The 16,798-nt window shown below is 42.0% G+C and overlaps 1 protein-coding gene across 2 annotated transcripts; it reads left to right on the top strand.

The window, feature by feature from the left end:
* Window positions 1-9,128: 9,128 nt before the first annotated feature.
* LOC124678682 lies at window positions 9,129-16,076 on the top strand. 2 transcript variants are annotated; one of them, XM_047214558.1, is made up of 6 exons: window positions 9,129-9,243; window positions 9,586-9,854; window positions 9,978-12,285; window positions 12,375-12,710; window positions 12,797-12,879; window positions 14,718-16,076. In XM_047214558.1, the coding sequence occupies exons 4-6, from the start codon at window positions 12,377-12,379 to the stop codon at window positions 15,846-15,848; spliced, it is 1,548 nt and encodes a 515-aa protein (XP_047070514.1). In that variant the 5' UTR covers window positions 9,129-9,243; window positions 9,586-9,854; window positions 9,978-12,285; window positions 12,375-12,376; the 3' UTR covers window positions 15,849-16,076. The 2 variants fall into 2 exon arrangements, with proteins under 2 accessions (XP_047070514.1, XP_047070513.1); XM_047214557.1 differs by having other exon boundaries at window positions 9,586-12,285.
* Window positions 16,077-16,798: the final 722 nt, after the last annotated feature.

The following is a 16,798-nucleotide window of genomic DNA, read 5'->3' as shown; positions in this document are numbered from 1 at the left end:
ATTGGTGCCAATGGGGGAGAAGTTTGGAGGGTTTAAGGGAATTTGGTTATGTCTTTGCTTTGTGCTTAAGCATGTGCCTTTATTGCATTGCATCTTGTTGCTTTGCATAGTTGAATATTTAGAAGAAACTCCACTAGGCTTTGAATGCCAATATATGCAATGAAAGTCAAGATCATTCACACATGCATATATTATGGGGGAGTTTGCTCTATATATTCAACTTATTTGTTACTTAAATTCCTTATATAAACCCTCTCAAAGAGATTGTCATCAATTACCAAAATGGGGAGATTGAAAGTGCATGGAGCCCCCATGTGTGGTTTTGGTAATTAATGACAATCCCTATGGACTAATGTTTGCATTGAGTTATATTTGTAGGAGTTGCCCATAGACAATTCTTGAACCATTTGTTGGCTTCAAGGTTGCAATAAGAAGAAATTGATGAAGGATATCAAGTGTCAAGTATGTCTTGAAGATGAAGATGAAGTGAGCCCTCAAGTTACTTCAAGACATCAATATGATGAAGAATGAAGAATGAAGTGCAAGTTCAAGATGAGCCAACTCGAAGAGTTCATAAGCTTGAAGCTTGCCATGGAGAAATGAAGTGCAAGTTCAAGATGAGCCATCTCGAAGAGATCCTTTGCTTGAGTCTTGCCATCCATATGGTGATCATGGATATGTGAAGATGCGCCGAAGAAGAAGCTCTCCCATGGTGGATTATGGGGGAGCAATCCACATGGTGGTCATGGTTATGTGAAGATGCGGCTGAAGAAGAAGCTCTCCCATGGTGGATTATGGGGGAGCAATCCACAAGACTTCGTCAAGCAAGCACAAGCAAGAAAGACGTTCCATCTTGTTGAGGTCAAGATCGTCGTCATCAAGCTCAAGTGGAATGCGCAAGTATAAGGTTTGCTCTTGATAGGATTTCTTTCTCACCGGTCTCATAGTGTAGTTGGAGACCGGTGTATAGTTTAGTTGCCGTACTATCAAGAGGGCTCTCGAGTGAGTAACTCGATCGTATCGTTCGGAGAGAGCTCAAACCTTTGCATCCTTGCATCATCTTTCTTGGTTGTTATTTGTACCTTATCCATGTGATGTTTTAGAGCTTGTGCTTATTCTCATGACAAGCTCTAGTTCATCGAAAATGGATTTCGCATAGATCACTTGTTGCGTTTTCGAGTTTGGTTCATCATCTTTCTTGGTTTTATTTGGATCTTATCCATGTGATGTTTTAGAGCTTGTGTTTATTCTCATGACAAGCTCTAGTTCATTGAGAATGGTTTTTGCATGGGCAACTTGTTGCATTTTCGAGATTGGAGGTTTTACCGGTATGTTTTTTTTTAGATAGGTCAAACCTTTCATCATTTGTTTCTATCCTCCCTTGTTGGACTATGATGGTTTCCTGCATGATCTTGTAGAGCTTGTTCCTAGCTTTAAAACAAGCCCAAGATCATCAAAATCGGAGTCCGGATGCTAAAGTTATGCCCGTTTTAGTTTTGGTGTTTCGCGGTTTTACGGGGGCGGATAATCCGGCCCGAATGACCAAAGCGGGCAAATATCCGGCCAAATATCCGGCCCGGTCCGGGGGCGATTTTCGGGGGCGGATAATCCGGCCCGGGGCGGATTTTCCGGCCGGGGAGGTCCCAAACGGTCATATTTCGTTGGGAGGGGTATATAAGACCCCCTTCTTCCTCCTTGGGCTGGTTGGTTCACTTTCTCTCTCTCCCCTCCATTGTTGTACTTCAAAGCTTGCCCTAGTTCTTGATTCCTCCCATGATTATTGCATATTCTTGAGGGAAAAGAGAGAGGAGATCTAGATCTACATTTCTACCAATCAAATCCATCTCTTTGTGAGTGGAACTTTCTAGATCTTGATCCTGGTGTTCTTTGTGAATTCCTTTGTTCTTCCTCTCTTATTCCCCCAATAGCTTTTGTAGCTTTGTTGGAATTTGAGAGAGAAGAACTTGAGCATCTTTGTGGTGTTCTTTCCATTGCATTTGGTGCATCGATTTGAGTTCTCCACGGTGATTCGTGGAGGTGAAAGCAAGAAAGTTGTTACTCTTGGGTTCTTGGAACCCTAGACGGATTCTAGGCCTTTGTGGCGGTTTGTTGGGAGCCTCCAATTAAGTTGTGGATGTGTGCCCCAATCTTTGTGTAAGGCCCGGTTTCCGCCTCGAAGGAAATCCCTTAGTGGAACCGTGACCTAGGCCTTTGTGGCGAGGTCACCGGAGATCTAGGTGAGGCGCCTTCGTGGCGTTCGGTGTGTGGTGTGAGTACCGCATCTTGGGGTGAGGCCTTTGTGGCGTTGGTGTGCATCGAGCAACCACACCTCAAGGTGAGCCTCTTGTGGCGTTCGGGAGCACTAAGCAACCGCACCTCTCCACCGGAGATTAGCACTCGCAAGAGTGTGAACTCCGGGATAAATCATCGTCTCCCGCGTGCCTCGGTTATCTCTATACCCGAGCTCTTTACTTATGCACTTTACCTTGTGATAGCCATCGTGCTTGAAGTTATATATATCTTGCTATCAAATACTTGCTTGCATTGCTTAGAATAAGTTGTTGGTGCACATAGGTGAACAATAGTATATAGGCTTTGGGCTTGACAAAGTAAACGCTGGTTTTATTCCGCATTTGTTAAGCCCATCTCGTAAAAGTTTTAAATCGCCTATTCACCCCCCCTCTAGGCGACATCCGTGTCCTTTCAAAATGGTAATGCGCCTTGTCATCACATTATCCTTCCGAGTACTTTTTAATGGAGTAAGACTGGACACGTTCATACCCAAGTGGATCCTATATCTCCCTGTATGTTCTTGTTGGCAGCAAATGACCTTTGGTGCATTTTAAAACACAGTTTTTCATTGGAGCTCCATGGATTAAAGGTAGCCCCGACGGCTCTGGCTTCAGCCGTCTCTTATTTTCTGATGATAGCCTGTTGCTATTCAAGGTGAAGACGGTGGTAGCGGAGAAAGTATAGGAGGTCATGTATGGCATCAGGGCAACAGTTCAACCGAGACAAATCGTCTATTTTCTTTATAAAGAGATATCCGGGGATGATCAAAGGGGGAGTGAAACACATCCTTCATGTATATTCAGAGTAACTAAATGAGAAGTACTCGGGCATGCCTTCGTATGTAGGGCTAGCAAAGAATGGAGCTTTCAAATATTTGAAGGATAGAGTGTGGAGAATAATTCAAGGGTGGTTGTAGAAGCTCTTGTCGGCAGGAGGGAAAGACATCATAATTAAGTTAGTCGCTCAAGCTATTATAATTTTCTCTATGTCATGCTTTTGATTGCGAGGGCTGTGTCTCCATATTAACTCAATGCCACATAAGTTCTGGTGGGGCAGCAAGGAGGGGGAGAGAAAGCCGAGCTAGGTTTGGTGGAAGGATATGTGTAAACCTAAGCACCTGGATGGTTTAGGGATTGGCGTCATTGAATTATTCAACCTAGCCATCTTGGCTAGGCAAGGGTGGCGGCTGCTACAGAACCCTGAGTCGCTAAGTGCAAGCATTCTCAAGGCAAAATACTACCCGAATTTGAACTTGCTTCACTCGTCTTTGGGATCGGCTCCTTCACAAGTTTGGAGAGAAATTCAACACGGACTGCCGGTGCTGAAGCAATGTTTGATTAAATGGATTGGCATTGGAGATCTCACTGATCCAATGAATGAGCAGCGGTACCAAGAGATGGTATGCTACGACCTATAGCCTGCCTCTCAAGGGAGCCACAAAATCGAGTTGCAGAGTTTATCGATGCCACATCGCCGTCCTAGATGAGGAGAGGTTGAGACAGTTCTTCCTGCCGATGGATGTAGAGGCCATCTTCCAGATCCCCTTGAGCAGCGAGCGACAAGATGATTTCTGGTTATGAACCATGACAAAAAGGGGTGTTTACGGTCCGTTCAGCTTATAATATGCTGATCGCGACGAGGATCGCCGAGAGGCTTGGCTAGAATACCGAGCGACCAGCTCAAATGAAGCACATATTTAGAAAGATTGGAGCTCGCTTTGGGGCACACGGGTGCCGTCAAAGGTGAAAGTTCTTTCATGGAGGTTAGCAGTCTATTCCAATTAATGAGGAGAGACACTGAAAACACATGGCTAATAGCATTTTGTGTCAGTTATGTGGAGCTCATGATTCATGGCGTCATGCTTTGATCGACTGCACCATGTCCCATTGTGTGGGCCTTGGTTGATAATGACATTACCGAGCATATGGTATGCTTAGACGGAGGAGATGCTAAAGCGCGACTGACAACTTTGATTCCCACTCTAAAGAATGATGATCATATCAGTTTTCATCGCACTGGGCGATCTGGCACGCCAGTGGCGGAGCCAGAACTTAAAGCATGTGTAGTCAATCTAAATCTGTGATGTCAAATGCATGTATTTTTAATATTTTTTGGCATGATTTTTACTAACAGACAAAGAATTTGACAAAAGTCTGTGTGGTCATATGACTACACAGGTCTACATGTGGCTCCGCCACAGCACGCCCGCATAAAAATTCATAAGCAACAGTATCAAAGCCATTTATCGACATGCAAAGGTTCACAACAGATCTGAAACAAACGAAAGAAGAAGGTAGGAAAATTCAGAGAGGCACTTGAGGCCCGCCAACGCCTAGTTAGAGTGATCAAGATCAACGTGGATGTAGCCGTCGGCAAGAACTCAAGCCAGTGAACGGTTGTAGCAGTGGCTATGAACGATAATGGTGTTTACTTAGGAGCGTCCACGTTGGTGTTCCCGTAACGAACGGAAGCAGAGACATGGAAGCTATCGCGTGCAGGGAGGCAATCACCCTGTCAAAGGACATGGACGCTCGGCGGGTAAGGGTGGCCAGTGACTACAAAACATCACCCAGAGCCCGGCAAAGGGAACTATGGGATCGTATGCTCATATAGCCCGGGAGATCACGGAGGCTTGGAGCGAGTTCATCGAACTTGAATCCTGCCACAAAGGACGTGGATTCAATAAAGAAGCTTAGTTTATGAGAGCCAGTGTACTAGAGTTTGGTTTATAAATCTGCCTGAGGGCTGTTGTATTCTTCTAAAGTTTGAAGTTTGATAAAGGCGGTGATTCTTAAAAAGAAAGAAGGCTAATGACCATGAGAGATGCTCCAATTCAGGCCAGCGTTCGAATTTTTAGGATACCAGCCAAGCAACATCTAGGCTGGTCTCAGGGAAGCTCCAGGCAATTTTTCGTGCTAAATTCCATTGCTAATTGACGGAAATGAAAAACGGAACCATATGATCCTGCTTGTAGTCTAGAATAAAAGGCACTTCAAATGTCATATTTTTCTAGAAACACAAATCACTATGTGCATGTTCATCTCCTAAGTTCACGCATAAAGTTTCAGGGGAAAAAAGTACATCAGTGTTTTTTTGTGAACTGTTTTTAAAAATTTATTATTGGAATTATTTTGCCAACTGTGTAAACAGAAAATTTCGTGCGTCAAAAGTAGAGTAGCTTTTAACAACACAACTTTTTTTTTGTCTTTTTAGAACATACTGCACCATCTATATTTTCTTCATTAGAAATGACAAGATTTTTAATGATAAAAATTTCTCCTTGTTGCAGGTCATCTACAGATGTACAGGGATTCTTCGTTCATGGTTACCTCTTCAGCGCATGGAGAACCGAAACCTATTTATGGAGGTCTGTACATGGTTGGAGGCTACGGCGAGGGATACTTTTTCCCTACATGGGTGGCAGCATAGTCTACGAATTGAAACCCCACCCACACCTTAGGCGTTATATGATTCATCGTTCCGATATGTATTTCGCCTAGATATTTTTTAATTTGGCATCTTTTTTGGACTTGAGACTCAAAAACGGCCGTATGCATCCTGGTTATGCAGAGGCTGGATGTAATTGCTTTCCCAAAAAGTAATAAAGCATCCTTTATAAAAAAAATCTATATTTTCTTCATGAAAGTTTGAATACGTACACGTTGATTTTTACCAGATTTCTTTCCAATTTAGAATATTGCAATGATTCTATTGTTCCTCATTCGCTCCCGGGAGCCAAAACATCATCCTCTTGACTGACCCTTTTCTTGTGGAGTGCGAAGACAAATTAAAACCCAGAAGAGCAGTAAGTTTCTTCACTTTCATAAAGAAGAAGACAACAAACACACATCACCACCGGCTTTTAACATAGCAACACTCCAAGTTCAATATAATACTACTCCTTCTAAATCAAAGCAACACTCTGACCGTAGTTTTTGTACTGTTTTATTCTTCAGGATAAGTTAATTTTTTTGGATGGACAATAAATGCCTAATTTTGTTAGAATACCTTTTTTTTTAGGCTAAACTAGTAAGGAGCTTTTTTAACAGTAGGATGATAAGGAGCTGATGAAACCGAAAGCCACTGCAGATGGGCCAAATTTACACGTTCAGGTTTAATCCGTCTCAGCGGCCGAAAGAGGTTAAGCCCATTAACGCAGGAAATGATCATTCGCTTTAAAGCCTTATGCAGCCCACTTTGTTGGTGCCAAATGAGTCCACGAGTAACAAAGCCCATTTGCGAGGGAAACCAAACCATTGTCTTTTCGTCTGAAGTCCCCCGTGTGTGAGCTCGCGGGCGGCGCATGGCGATGTGGTGACCGCCGGCGAGAGAGAGAGAGAGAGAGAGGGAGAAGAGGGGTCCCGAGGTCGGCTAGATTGCCGGGAGGCGCGACGTCTCCTCCTACGCCTCGCGCTACCCGATACAAGGACCGGCGGCGCCGGCGTCCTGGGCGGTTGCCTTTACTCTCCCATCTCTCGCACTGTCGGTCGTCGGGTCTTCGCCGGGAGCGTCTACTTGCCCTACTGTTGGTTACTTTGGTTAAATCTTTTAGTCCGTGTATAATTTGATTGTTGCTTATTAGCGAATTTGATGCTAGCATGTGGCCTTTTCCAGATTCCGATTCGTGTTGGGCGCGCTCGACTGTTTGCTATTCGATTATTGGAAAGAAAATCTAACCTCCGTTAACCCATATATAGGTTTTGATTTGAAGGGCATTGCCTTCTGGGATCTCTTCCTTCGGGGATTTCCCGGCAGGGTTCAGATATCTGAATCAACCTGCCCCTTTTTTGTGCATCGAATCGTGCATTGTAATGTGAACCAGTGAGAGCCGGGAACTATGAATTAGCAAGCGCGTTTGAAAATCAGCAGATTGGCAGTTTGTTCATGCACTTCCAGTTTTCTTCCACCATGCCATAGCATATCTATAGGGAAGCCATTCAGCATGCGTCGCTACACACCAATTTTGATTACAGTTTTCTAATTCAGTGATTTACAGATGAGCTCTAAACTTGCAAACTCAAAAGCTGGCCTTGTAAACAATTATTATTCGCTTAAATGGACCATGAAACCTTTTAAAGATTTTTTTTTCACATGCTGTAACGGGCGAGAACTCCTGTCAGTAGCATACGGCCTGTTATGTGGCCCTGTAAACATGTTTTTGCACTCTGTTTATTGGCCTTTGATCATCCAAGCATCTCAGATACTATATATGTATAAAATTTAAAAATAAACAATATTTTCCTTCTCTAACTTCTGGAACGAAGTTCAAACTTTCTTTTATGTGAAACTAACATAAAAGGATGCGGGCTGTATGCAGTGTATGCTCTCAATTACTTGGTAGTGGGCATTCAGAGGAGATGTAGGTCACTCACTATGTCTTGTGATTTCGGTACCGATTCAAACTTTGGCTACAACCTTTATTGGACAAATAGATAACCTTTTAGTTTTTTTTTTCCTTTAGCATCCTCATGAAATCAATATCTTAGTTACCCACTGAAATATTAATTGGTAAACATAATGAGATTTTAGTTCCAAAAACTCTCCAACATGCCAGGTGGATAGTATTAGTATGGTACTGGTTAGAAGAGGAAGACATGCATATTTGCAAGCAATAAAAATATATTCCTTGGTCTTTTGTGTCGTAAAAACCTGAGATATATCTATTCGTTCAACCATGGCGAGAAACAAGGATAATTCATGTTTACTGCGTACCTTTTTTTTTTGTTGACATTACATAATACATACAATACAACAACTATGGGTGGTAAGGTTGTATCATATCCCTGGTATGTGCATAATGCATGCCACTGAGAGGGAACGCTTCCATTTGTCATTTGACTTACGTTACACTGCATATATATGCAGTAATAACCTAATAGTTCAATATTTTCATCGATGTGAAAATAGTATTTTTTTGTATGTTATTTTTATATAGAGAGAAATTAAGGAGAAGTTTATCATGAATTTATCATTGAAGTACACACATGTGTTTAAAATATTCTCAGTTCCAAGAAAACATATGCTAGTTCAGAAGAGAGATATGCTAATTAATTCCATCAAAAACACATATGCACCACACTGGCCATGGCATATATCATTCTGGATAAGGGTGGAGATAAGCCCGGGAACCCAGGGTGGCCGCCCGAGGAGTGGAGATTTTTTCTCAGAGTTTTAGTAGTTTTAAGCTTGGCCCTGGGTTTTTCTTCCCCAGTTTCACACTCCCAATCCTAGACTGCAGTGACCCCAAGCTTAAATCATTGCTCAGCAACTGTTTCTGGAAGTGATCAATAATTAATAGCATGTTTATATCTTCCTTTTCAAGTAATTAGTATTATTCCTTTTTATCGAAACAATAGCATGTTACATTAGTTTTCTTGGTACATTTTCGTGAGGATATATCCATATATAGATATTTGATGCCTAAAATACGAGCAGATATGGTGATGCAATTGGGGCTAGAGTGAGTGGCTGTTGCAACATTAAAATGGTGATGCCATTGCGGCGAGCGCAAGTGTTTTTCGTCTGTTGTCATATTATTTGTACAAGGTGACAATTAGTGTGCTTGCATGCATGTATGAGTGAAAGTTTGCAAGATTGCCAGCCATGTGTCATGTACTATCGCAAGCTCAAATTCACAATCGTGCATTGATTATGTGAGATATCCCCATGACACCTGTGCACAGAATGACTCCTAGTACCAGATTTCTTGTTATGCATGACAGCATGCTGCAAACCTATAAAACTGTTGCAGGTTATAAGTGATGTAGCTGGCCAAGGATTGCCTTATTTACCTTTCAGACTTTTGCCTCGAGGAATTATCTTAAAACAGCACATTGTTTCACTGATACCATTGGCATGTTTTGACATTCCATTGTTGAGACCCTCTAGGAGTAGGGAGTTCTAATGGTTGTAAGTTGTAACTAAAGTATCAATACGTTTGCCAATTAGTAGGTTGAGAGGGGATTTGGTGACTAGGTGTATACGTGAGCACCCTCTAGATGCCATACGATCTGCGTTGAGATCCGGTTCTCGTCAATTGGATCTGTTGCCTTGACGTTGTCTTATCCATCGCTAAGCGTACTTGGCGTGGGTCCTACGTGATTTGAAAGTGCACCTGGCCCACTATTTGAATTCAAAAAGGTGGGTCCTACGTGATTTGGAAGTGTTGTTAGTGCTGATGTGGTTTGCTAACCCAACAATAATGGTAAGAGTGGATTGCTAGATGTGCCACGTGTCAACCAATGGATGCGTGCTCACGTATACACCCGGTCACCATGCTTCTTTTGTTAGTAGGTTAATGGCATGTTTGCTTTGTTTAGGTATCATTATGTTCGCCTGTGTGGCAAAGGAGAACTATGGTTGGTCTTAGTCTGTATCGAATGATGGATTTGTTAGCGGGCCTTTTTTTGCCTATGATATTGGAGCCCAAAAGCTTATCATAACTTTTTTCATAACTATTTTAAGTGGAAGCTATTTCAGTACGACAAGTATCCGAATCAGGTACGGAATCCGATACCGACACAGCAACACGCGGAAGTATCGAGGACCCTTGGAAAACTTAGGTTAGCATACTACTCTTTTGCTAAATGTCAGTGCACATTAAAATGGTTATTACTGGAGTGTTAACTCATTTGGGTTAGCCATAGGGTGTATATTGCCCGTGAAAGTTTTTTTTTTTGGCATAGACTGTTTGAAATGCAGGTCGAGTCACAACAAAGGGTGTGCAAAAAGCCAGTATGGTCAGAGAGAGGTTCACGTCCTTACATTTCTTCACACCGAAACTGAAGCACAATAGGACAAAATAATGATGAGGTTCACATGTACTGCCAAAAAAGTATATCTTGTTCAACTTCCACTTTCAACTTCGAAATACAGGTCAACTTTGAATAAGGATGGACACTACTCCTTAAATTCTTGTCTTTTTATAACTTTATTTGCTATATAGCGCTCTATGTTTTGCCCTCGGTGAAGGTCTCACTCCAGAAGAAGGGATTAGATCCATCATAAACATTGTAGCCTCCTCTGCTTCCCATAGGGCCACACTGATCTGCAATGGAAAATGTTTCAGTTTTAGTTCTGGATCATGATCCAGTATCCCTGTTGAACATCTCCAATACGCTTGTGAAATTCAACTTCAAAGGTGCGCATTTCAATTCCTAAGCATCTCCATTCTGTATTCTTTTCCCCTTCCATGTAAAAAAGGTGTTTTTAAAGGGAGAATGAAAGATAATAGGTACATCATTTTGGATCTAATACAAAGACAAGCAAAAAGCTTTCGTGTATTTTAGAAAAATATCATTTGGATCTGGTATGGTTGGTGAATGATTACAACCAATATATACCATGCCAATCATTCAATATGAAAATCTATAGGTAAGATCAACTCATACCTAAGATGTCACTACCTCAGGTTTTATGTACCACTTTCTTAATTATGCACAATTGGATCTTTGTTCTGGTTGATAGCCAATATTCAAGGTATACTCATAATGAGAAATATAACAAGCACATGTTCGAAAAGAGGCCTTTGGCGCGATGTGCTTCAGTGCCATGTCGGATTGCTGTGGGCACACGCCTGGTGGTCTGGGGCGTGAGGCAGCTGATGTCACAGACGCATGAGATTCGATCATGCGCGATATGCCTCATGCTGTAGCGCAGCGGTACTCTCAATCCCATGGTTTTGTGAGCAATTTTCTATTTCTGGACAAATCTCTGTTGTAAATTGAGCACTCTTTTGCTTAGAACAGTGTACTTCTTAATTTACACGGGTTTTTTTCCGTATTATCCACGAATGTGAGTGGTCAAAATCCAACTTAGGGACTAAATTGCTATTGTCTCAAGATATTCAAATTCTTTTTCAGAATTGGAGGAATTTATACACTCTATTAGTCGCTGCTACTTAATTGTTTCATTTTTTGTGTGCTTAAGTTGGCTGGTTAAGTTGGCACACATTTCTCTATATTAAGTTAAAAATATATTCATGAAACTATTTAAAGGCTTTAAGATTTGTTTCATCCCGTAAGAGGGGGAACTGTGATCCTTTCTACCTTCCAATCAATGGACACCTGATACGTGCTATTCATGGGGTACAATAAAAGACACAATTTGATGACCGTTGGCGTCTTCTATCCGCACATGCACATCTGATTTAATTTTGGACATTTCATATTTTCGTACTTCCTGTGTACGGCTGTTTGATGGGAAGTTAGGGTGTATGGCTGTTTGGCGGTAGGTTGGGGTGTACGGTCACCCAGTGGGAACTCTATGTCGGTCCATCTTGATCTCGACCAGTAACTAGTGGTTGTCTGGCTTGCATGCAATGGATATAGAGCGTTTCTCATCACGCAGGGCTCAGCGAGCTATGGCCCACATGGTAGCAAATCTGTCCTCTAAATCACATATGGATCATGTACAACCATCATCATATGTGGAGCATTTCCGTTGGTATATGACATTTTTAAACAGAAAGGAAGCAGATGCAGTTCCATATAGGATATAGTGTTACTGTGTTACCCTTGGAAACTCCATTAGATTATCTTACATGTATGTGCAGAATATATTGAATGAACTTTATATGGTTTAAACAGAATGGCAGCATATAACTGCTAGAGTGGTACACTGATCGCCCGTCCAAGTGTTGGAGTATGAGGTGAAATGAGAAAAGCATATGCCGAGATATCAAGTAGCTATATTAGGCTTAGAACTCACTTACTGTAATAGTACAAGTGGAGGTTAGGATAGTAATGTAACAATATTTGATCATGCTAGCATGGTTTTTACTTTTTTACTTTCCGAAGATTTGAGTCTAACTCCACTATTCCATAGTTCTGCGCTTCCAAACAGCAGAAGAAGCCCTCGGTTCCCTCGAAAGGGGGGTTATTAAAGGTGAGGAGCTTGATTTGGTGGTAGCGGACGTTCGTACTGCCAACACAGAGAATGAAACTTTGGCGGTGTTTCACCACATCCTGGATGCACTCGGAGTGCCTTTTGTCAGTAAGTATTTAAATTCAGAGCTGCATTGTTTTAAGAAAATTTCTGGCATCCAAATTCATTAATCTAAGGGTATTGTTCCTTGGCTGCAGCAATGTGTGATTATGATGATGTAGAGGCAGTCTCTGAACGTTTGACCCTAGGATCATGCTTCAATGTGCTTAAACCATTTGGCACTGAAACCCTCAACATTCTGATGCACAAAGCACTGCAACACAAATCTAGAAGGGTGCTACCTGAGGGATCAATCATTCCAAAGAAAACCCAAGGTAGAATGGACTCATCATCTGCTAAAAATCACGGGTCTAAAACTGATGATAAAGAATCATATGTGCTCAAAGCACGTAGCTCAAAGAAGCTGTGTCGGTTCACATGGAGCAGTCAGCTCCATGAGAAGTTCCTGCGGGCTGTTGAAGTGCTTGGGGAGTGTAAGGCTATCTGCACTTGGCATAAATCAGTAATTTATTATGTTTAACAGCTAAACATGACCTTTTTGTGTTTCTTTGGGTAACAGTTGCTACGCCTAGCAATATTCGTCGGCACATGAATGTCGAGAATTTGAATTTGACCTTGGAGCACATAGCAAGCCATCTCCAGGTGGGTGTTTGATTTACTATATTTACAACTGTGGTATGCAGTACTTCAGTACTTATATTTTTGTTAAGTTTGGTTTGTTAATTAGATGATCATGAGTAGTAGAAGGTGATAATATGTGCACTTGCGCTGTTGCGCATGCTAGTTAGTTTATGCTGGTTGAACTTTTGGCTGATCCTTCATTTTTTCTTTCATCATATGCAGTTTCCCTAAGGAAGCTGTAACTTTTGGAAGTAACTAATATGATATTGTCATTCTGCTATTGCAATGTTGACCATTTCTGTGAGTATATGCTAGGTCAAAGCTTTTCGACTGCCTGTGAAGTGTTAGTTTCTTCCCAATAGCATCCATATACTCGCTGCCCACTGCATATTAAGTACTTGTTGCTGCCATAGCCTTGAAGTTTGGTGGCATTGCCATTTGTCTCCCCCTTCCGTGGCCAATGAGCATAGATTGCCAATGCTAACCTGATGCCCCCTGCATGAATATTTGGTTTAGATGGAAGCTACTACCTACTTAAATTTATCGATACATATACATTTGATTAACCAACATAATGGTTGTGTCTTGGGTAACTAATCTAGCAGAACCAGCTATTTTCAAGAGATTTGCTCCTGGCAGTCATCATTACACGACTCACGAAGTTGCAGCTATATGCCACCGCTCGCGCACCTTGTCACTGGTCTATATTTTACACGTTAAGTACCAGCAGCAGTCCTGCTCGGACAAACACACGGTCTCAGAATCTGGCTCGGATTCAGGTTTCTGATCCGACAAGATTTTTTGGCCATGGTAAATGACATACAGAGGCCGATACGGATGCGGACTGACCGAATAAATTGATGTTACTGCAGAATAGTCCTTTTACCAATCATGCTCTCATTAATAGACAATGATTGGGCAAAAGGAATAAGGAAAGAAAGAAAGGCACCTAATGGAATAGCGGCAAAACATAGTAGTCAATTTTCTATTATTGGTTCGATCTTAGTGGGAAAATAGAACATTTCCCTTCTCTGCTGTTTATTTTGTGTTACTATATATGCTGCGTTGTTTAATCAATATGCCATTCTCTGTGGCAGCAGGTTTCCTAATCTATACTACTAAGAGCTGATACACATAAAACTGTATATAATATTAGACCTTCTAATTCACAGCCCAGTGAAAGTTCAAACAGTTGCCGACAAACTTGCACACTAAAGGCAATGGTCAAGCTTCCATTTTAACTGGACAAACTTGGAAGGAAATAATGTTTACACACTGATGCTCTGCCGTGTCTCCCTTGTTGTTCTGTTAGTTTCCATATTAAACACATGTACATGGATGTCTCATGAGCGCGTCAGTACTCAGTGCTCTCCACCTCTGCATGCCATGGAGATTAAGTTTGTATGTTTTCCTAGATCAGGTTTCCAGTTTCTAACACATGCAGCTTCAGGAGTAGAGTTTCTTACAGAAATAATCACAATGGAAACCATATGTCTTTGCTTGTTAACTAGTTGTCTTAATTCCTAAATAATCAGACTATCCAAACACTATTGTAGCCTGGTTTACCGATTCGGGGGACTAATATATTCATGTTTCTGGGAATTTCTTGAACAATGTACAACTTTATTCGACTTTTCTGCTTCGCTGGTTAAATTGGGGCTTATTATTGTGACTGTAATATTAAACTGGGGTCCTTTGTAATGTCATAGCAATACATATGTAGTCAACAAGTATTAAGTTTCATTTAAGTTACAACATCGTTATTGCTGAAGTGGTATTCATAATTTCTGCTTTAGTTTCACATTTCTATACTGTGATGTGTGATCCGGTCTTGATTTCTCTGTTCTGTATTGTGGTAGAAACATCGGCTGCGAGAGCAGAAGGCGAAGCAAAAAAAGGAGGAATCTAAAAAATATGCCAGCATGAAAAAATTATCTGACCTGATTACATCATCTCACAAGGAAGCCACTCCTGAACCCATTGATCATCTGACGAGCACACAGAGGCAGATCACACATGAGGTTGCCTCTGCTACCTGTGATAAGTACACTGGAAATCCGTGGGCACAAGGGGAGGAACGTTCACCCGATGAAGAAGTTTTAGAGACTAACGTGCACACAGCTGCAGTTTCTGAACGCCCTTCCATATCCGTGTGGGATAAATACGAGGAGAGCCTGCAGTGCTTTGGTGAAAGCCGGCCGAAAAGGATTTCATTGACGTACCAACCGATGTTGCTGCCTGTGAAGAGTAAAGCTGTTGACGGATATGGAGGCATTGCATATGTATCACCAACTATTGCTGGTGAAACGGGTTATGGTGCACCAGCAAGCGTACCCCTGGAGAGCTCTGGCCCGTACAGCATGATAACAAGCCTGTTTCAGCAACCGAAAGACACCAGCAATACTGACGCTGCAGGCAACAATGTCAACCTGGTGGGCGTTAACCTGCAGGGTTGTTGTTATACCATGAACCAGGTTCACACCGCAGCTAATCTGCAGAAAGATACCATTAACCAGGTGTGCCCTGCAGTTGCTCCTCTCGGAAATACCATGAATGGGGCGTACGCTGCAGCCATGGTCATTGATGGTCCGGTGGATCTAGGGATCAATGGCCTGCTTGATGGTACAGGCAGTTCCCGCTCCACTGCAGAGAAGATGGCGTGGGATTCATTCTGCAGCTGGAAAGAAGCGGAGGCATTTCTGATGAACCAGCTGGAAGGAGAGGAGCTGGAAGGCATTGGACCAGACGTTCAGCTCCAGGTAGACGATGCTTCGAAGCAGATGCTTCAGCCGATGAACATAGACGACAATGCTCCCGTGGCTCAAACAAATGATGTGCCTGCTGTTCAAGAACCTGCCACTGGTGGTGCTCTGGCGTATGATCCTGAGTTTAGCATTGATGATGTGCAGCCCTGGAGCCCTTTTAGCATTGATGATGTGCAGCCCTGGAGCCCTCAGTTTGCAGGTGACGACTATGGCATGCCGTTCTAGGGCAGGACAGGTGACTGAATACCTGAAAGTTGTATAAGAACTAATGAATACTAGTAATAATGGTCACTGGTGAGAAAACCCTGGATGAAATAAGAGAGAGCTGCAGATAACTGAGCTCAGGCAAAACATATGTTGTTGTATGCAGACATATCCAGTGCTTCGTGACACTGGTTAAACATATTTACTTGGCTGTTTTGTTTCCAATGTTTATTCTTATGCATTATGACCCGTAATTATGTATGTATGTCACTTCCTTCTAGAAGGTGTTGCTTATAGTTCTTTTTCCTAATAATGAAGGAGCGGTAACCTCCCCAGTTCATCACTACAGCCAAGCCGAATGTGATGAATATTTTCCTTTTGTAACAATATAACCATGATGTTCCGGAAAGGCCTAATTTGTGTGGGGCACAACCTACGATTTGATTTGTTTTACAAGAATCATGCTGACCAAAGAAAAACTTCTACGTATTTGGCAGCAACTTTAGACAAAATTCCATATTGTCTTTTTTTTGCAGGGTGAATTTTCCATCGCGTCTAATGTAATGAATATTTTTCTTTGTTACAATCATAACCAACGACGTTCCAAAAAGGTCCAATGTATTAGAAAAATCCCCAATCTCTTGTGCGGCAGAACCAAACATCTGCTTTTTGCGTTGAAATGGTCATGCTGACCAAAGGGCCAACCACAAATAGAGGCCAAGCTCTTATTTCGAAAATTCAACCACATTTAAATATTTTATATTTTCTGAAGAAAACCTGGAAGTACTCAACGATGTATTTATGTATGTTACAAGCGCGTAAAATCTTGAATGTGGGAGGAATCCGTTAAAAGAGACCTGAAGGTTTGGAATATCGACAAATATTTAGCCATGGACAGGGGTGCGTGGAAGTTAGCTATCCACGTTCCGAAACCATGACTTGGCTTCGAGATCTTATGGGTTTCAACTCTA

This window comes from Lolium rigidum, chromosome 1, assembly GCF_022539505.1.
Source record: "Lolium rigidum isolate FL_2022 chromosome 1, APGP_CSIRO_Lrig_0.1, whole genome shotgun sequence".
NCBI classification, from domain to species: Eukaryota; Viridiplantae; Streptophyta; class Magnoliopsida; order Poales; family Poaceae; genus Lolium; species Lolium rigidum.
Note: the sequence above shows the minus strand (reverse complement) of the source record. Positions and strands in the feature narration are given on the sequence as shown.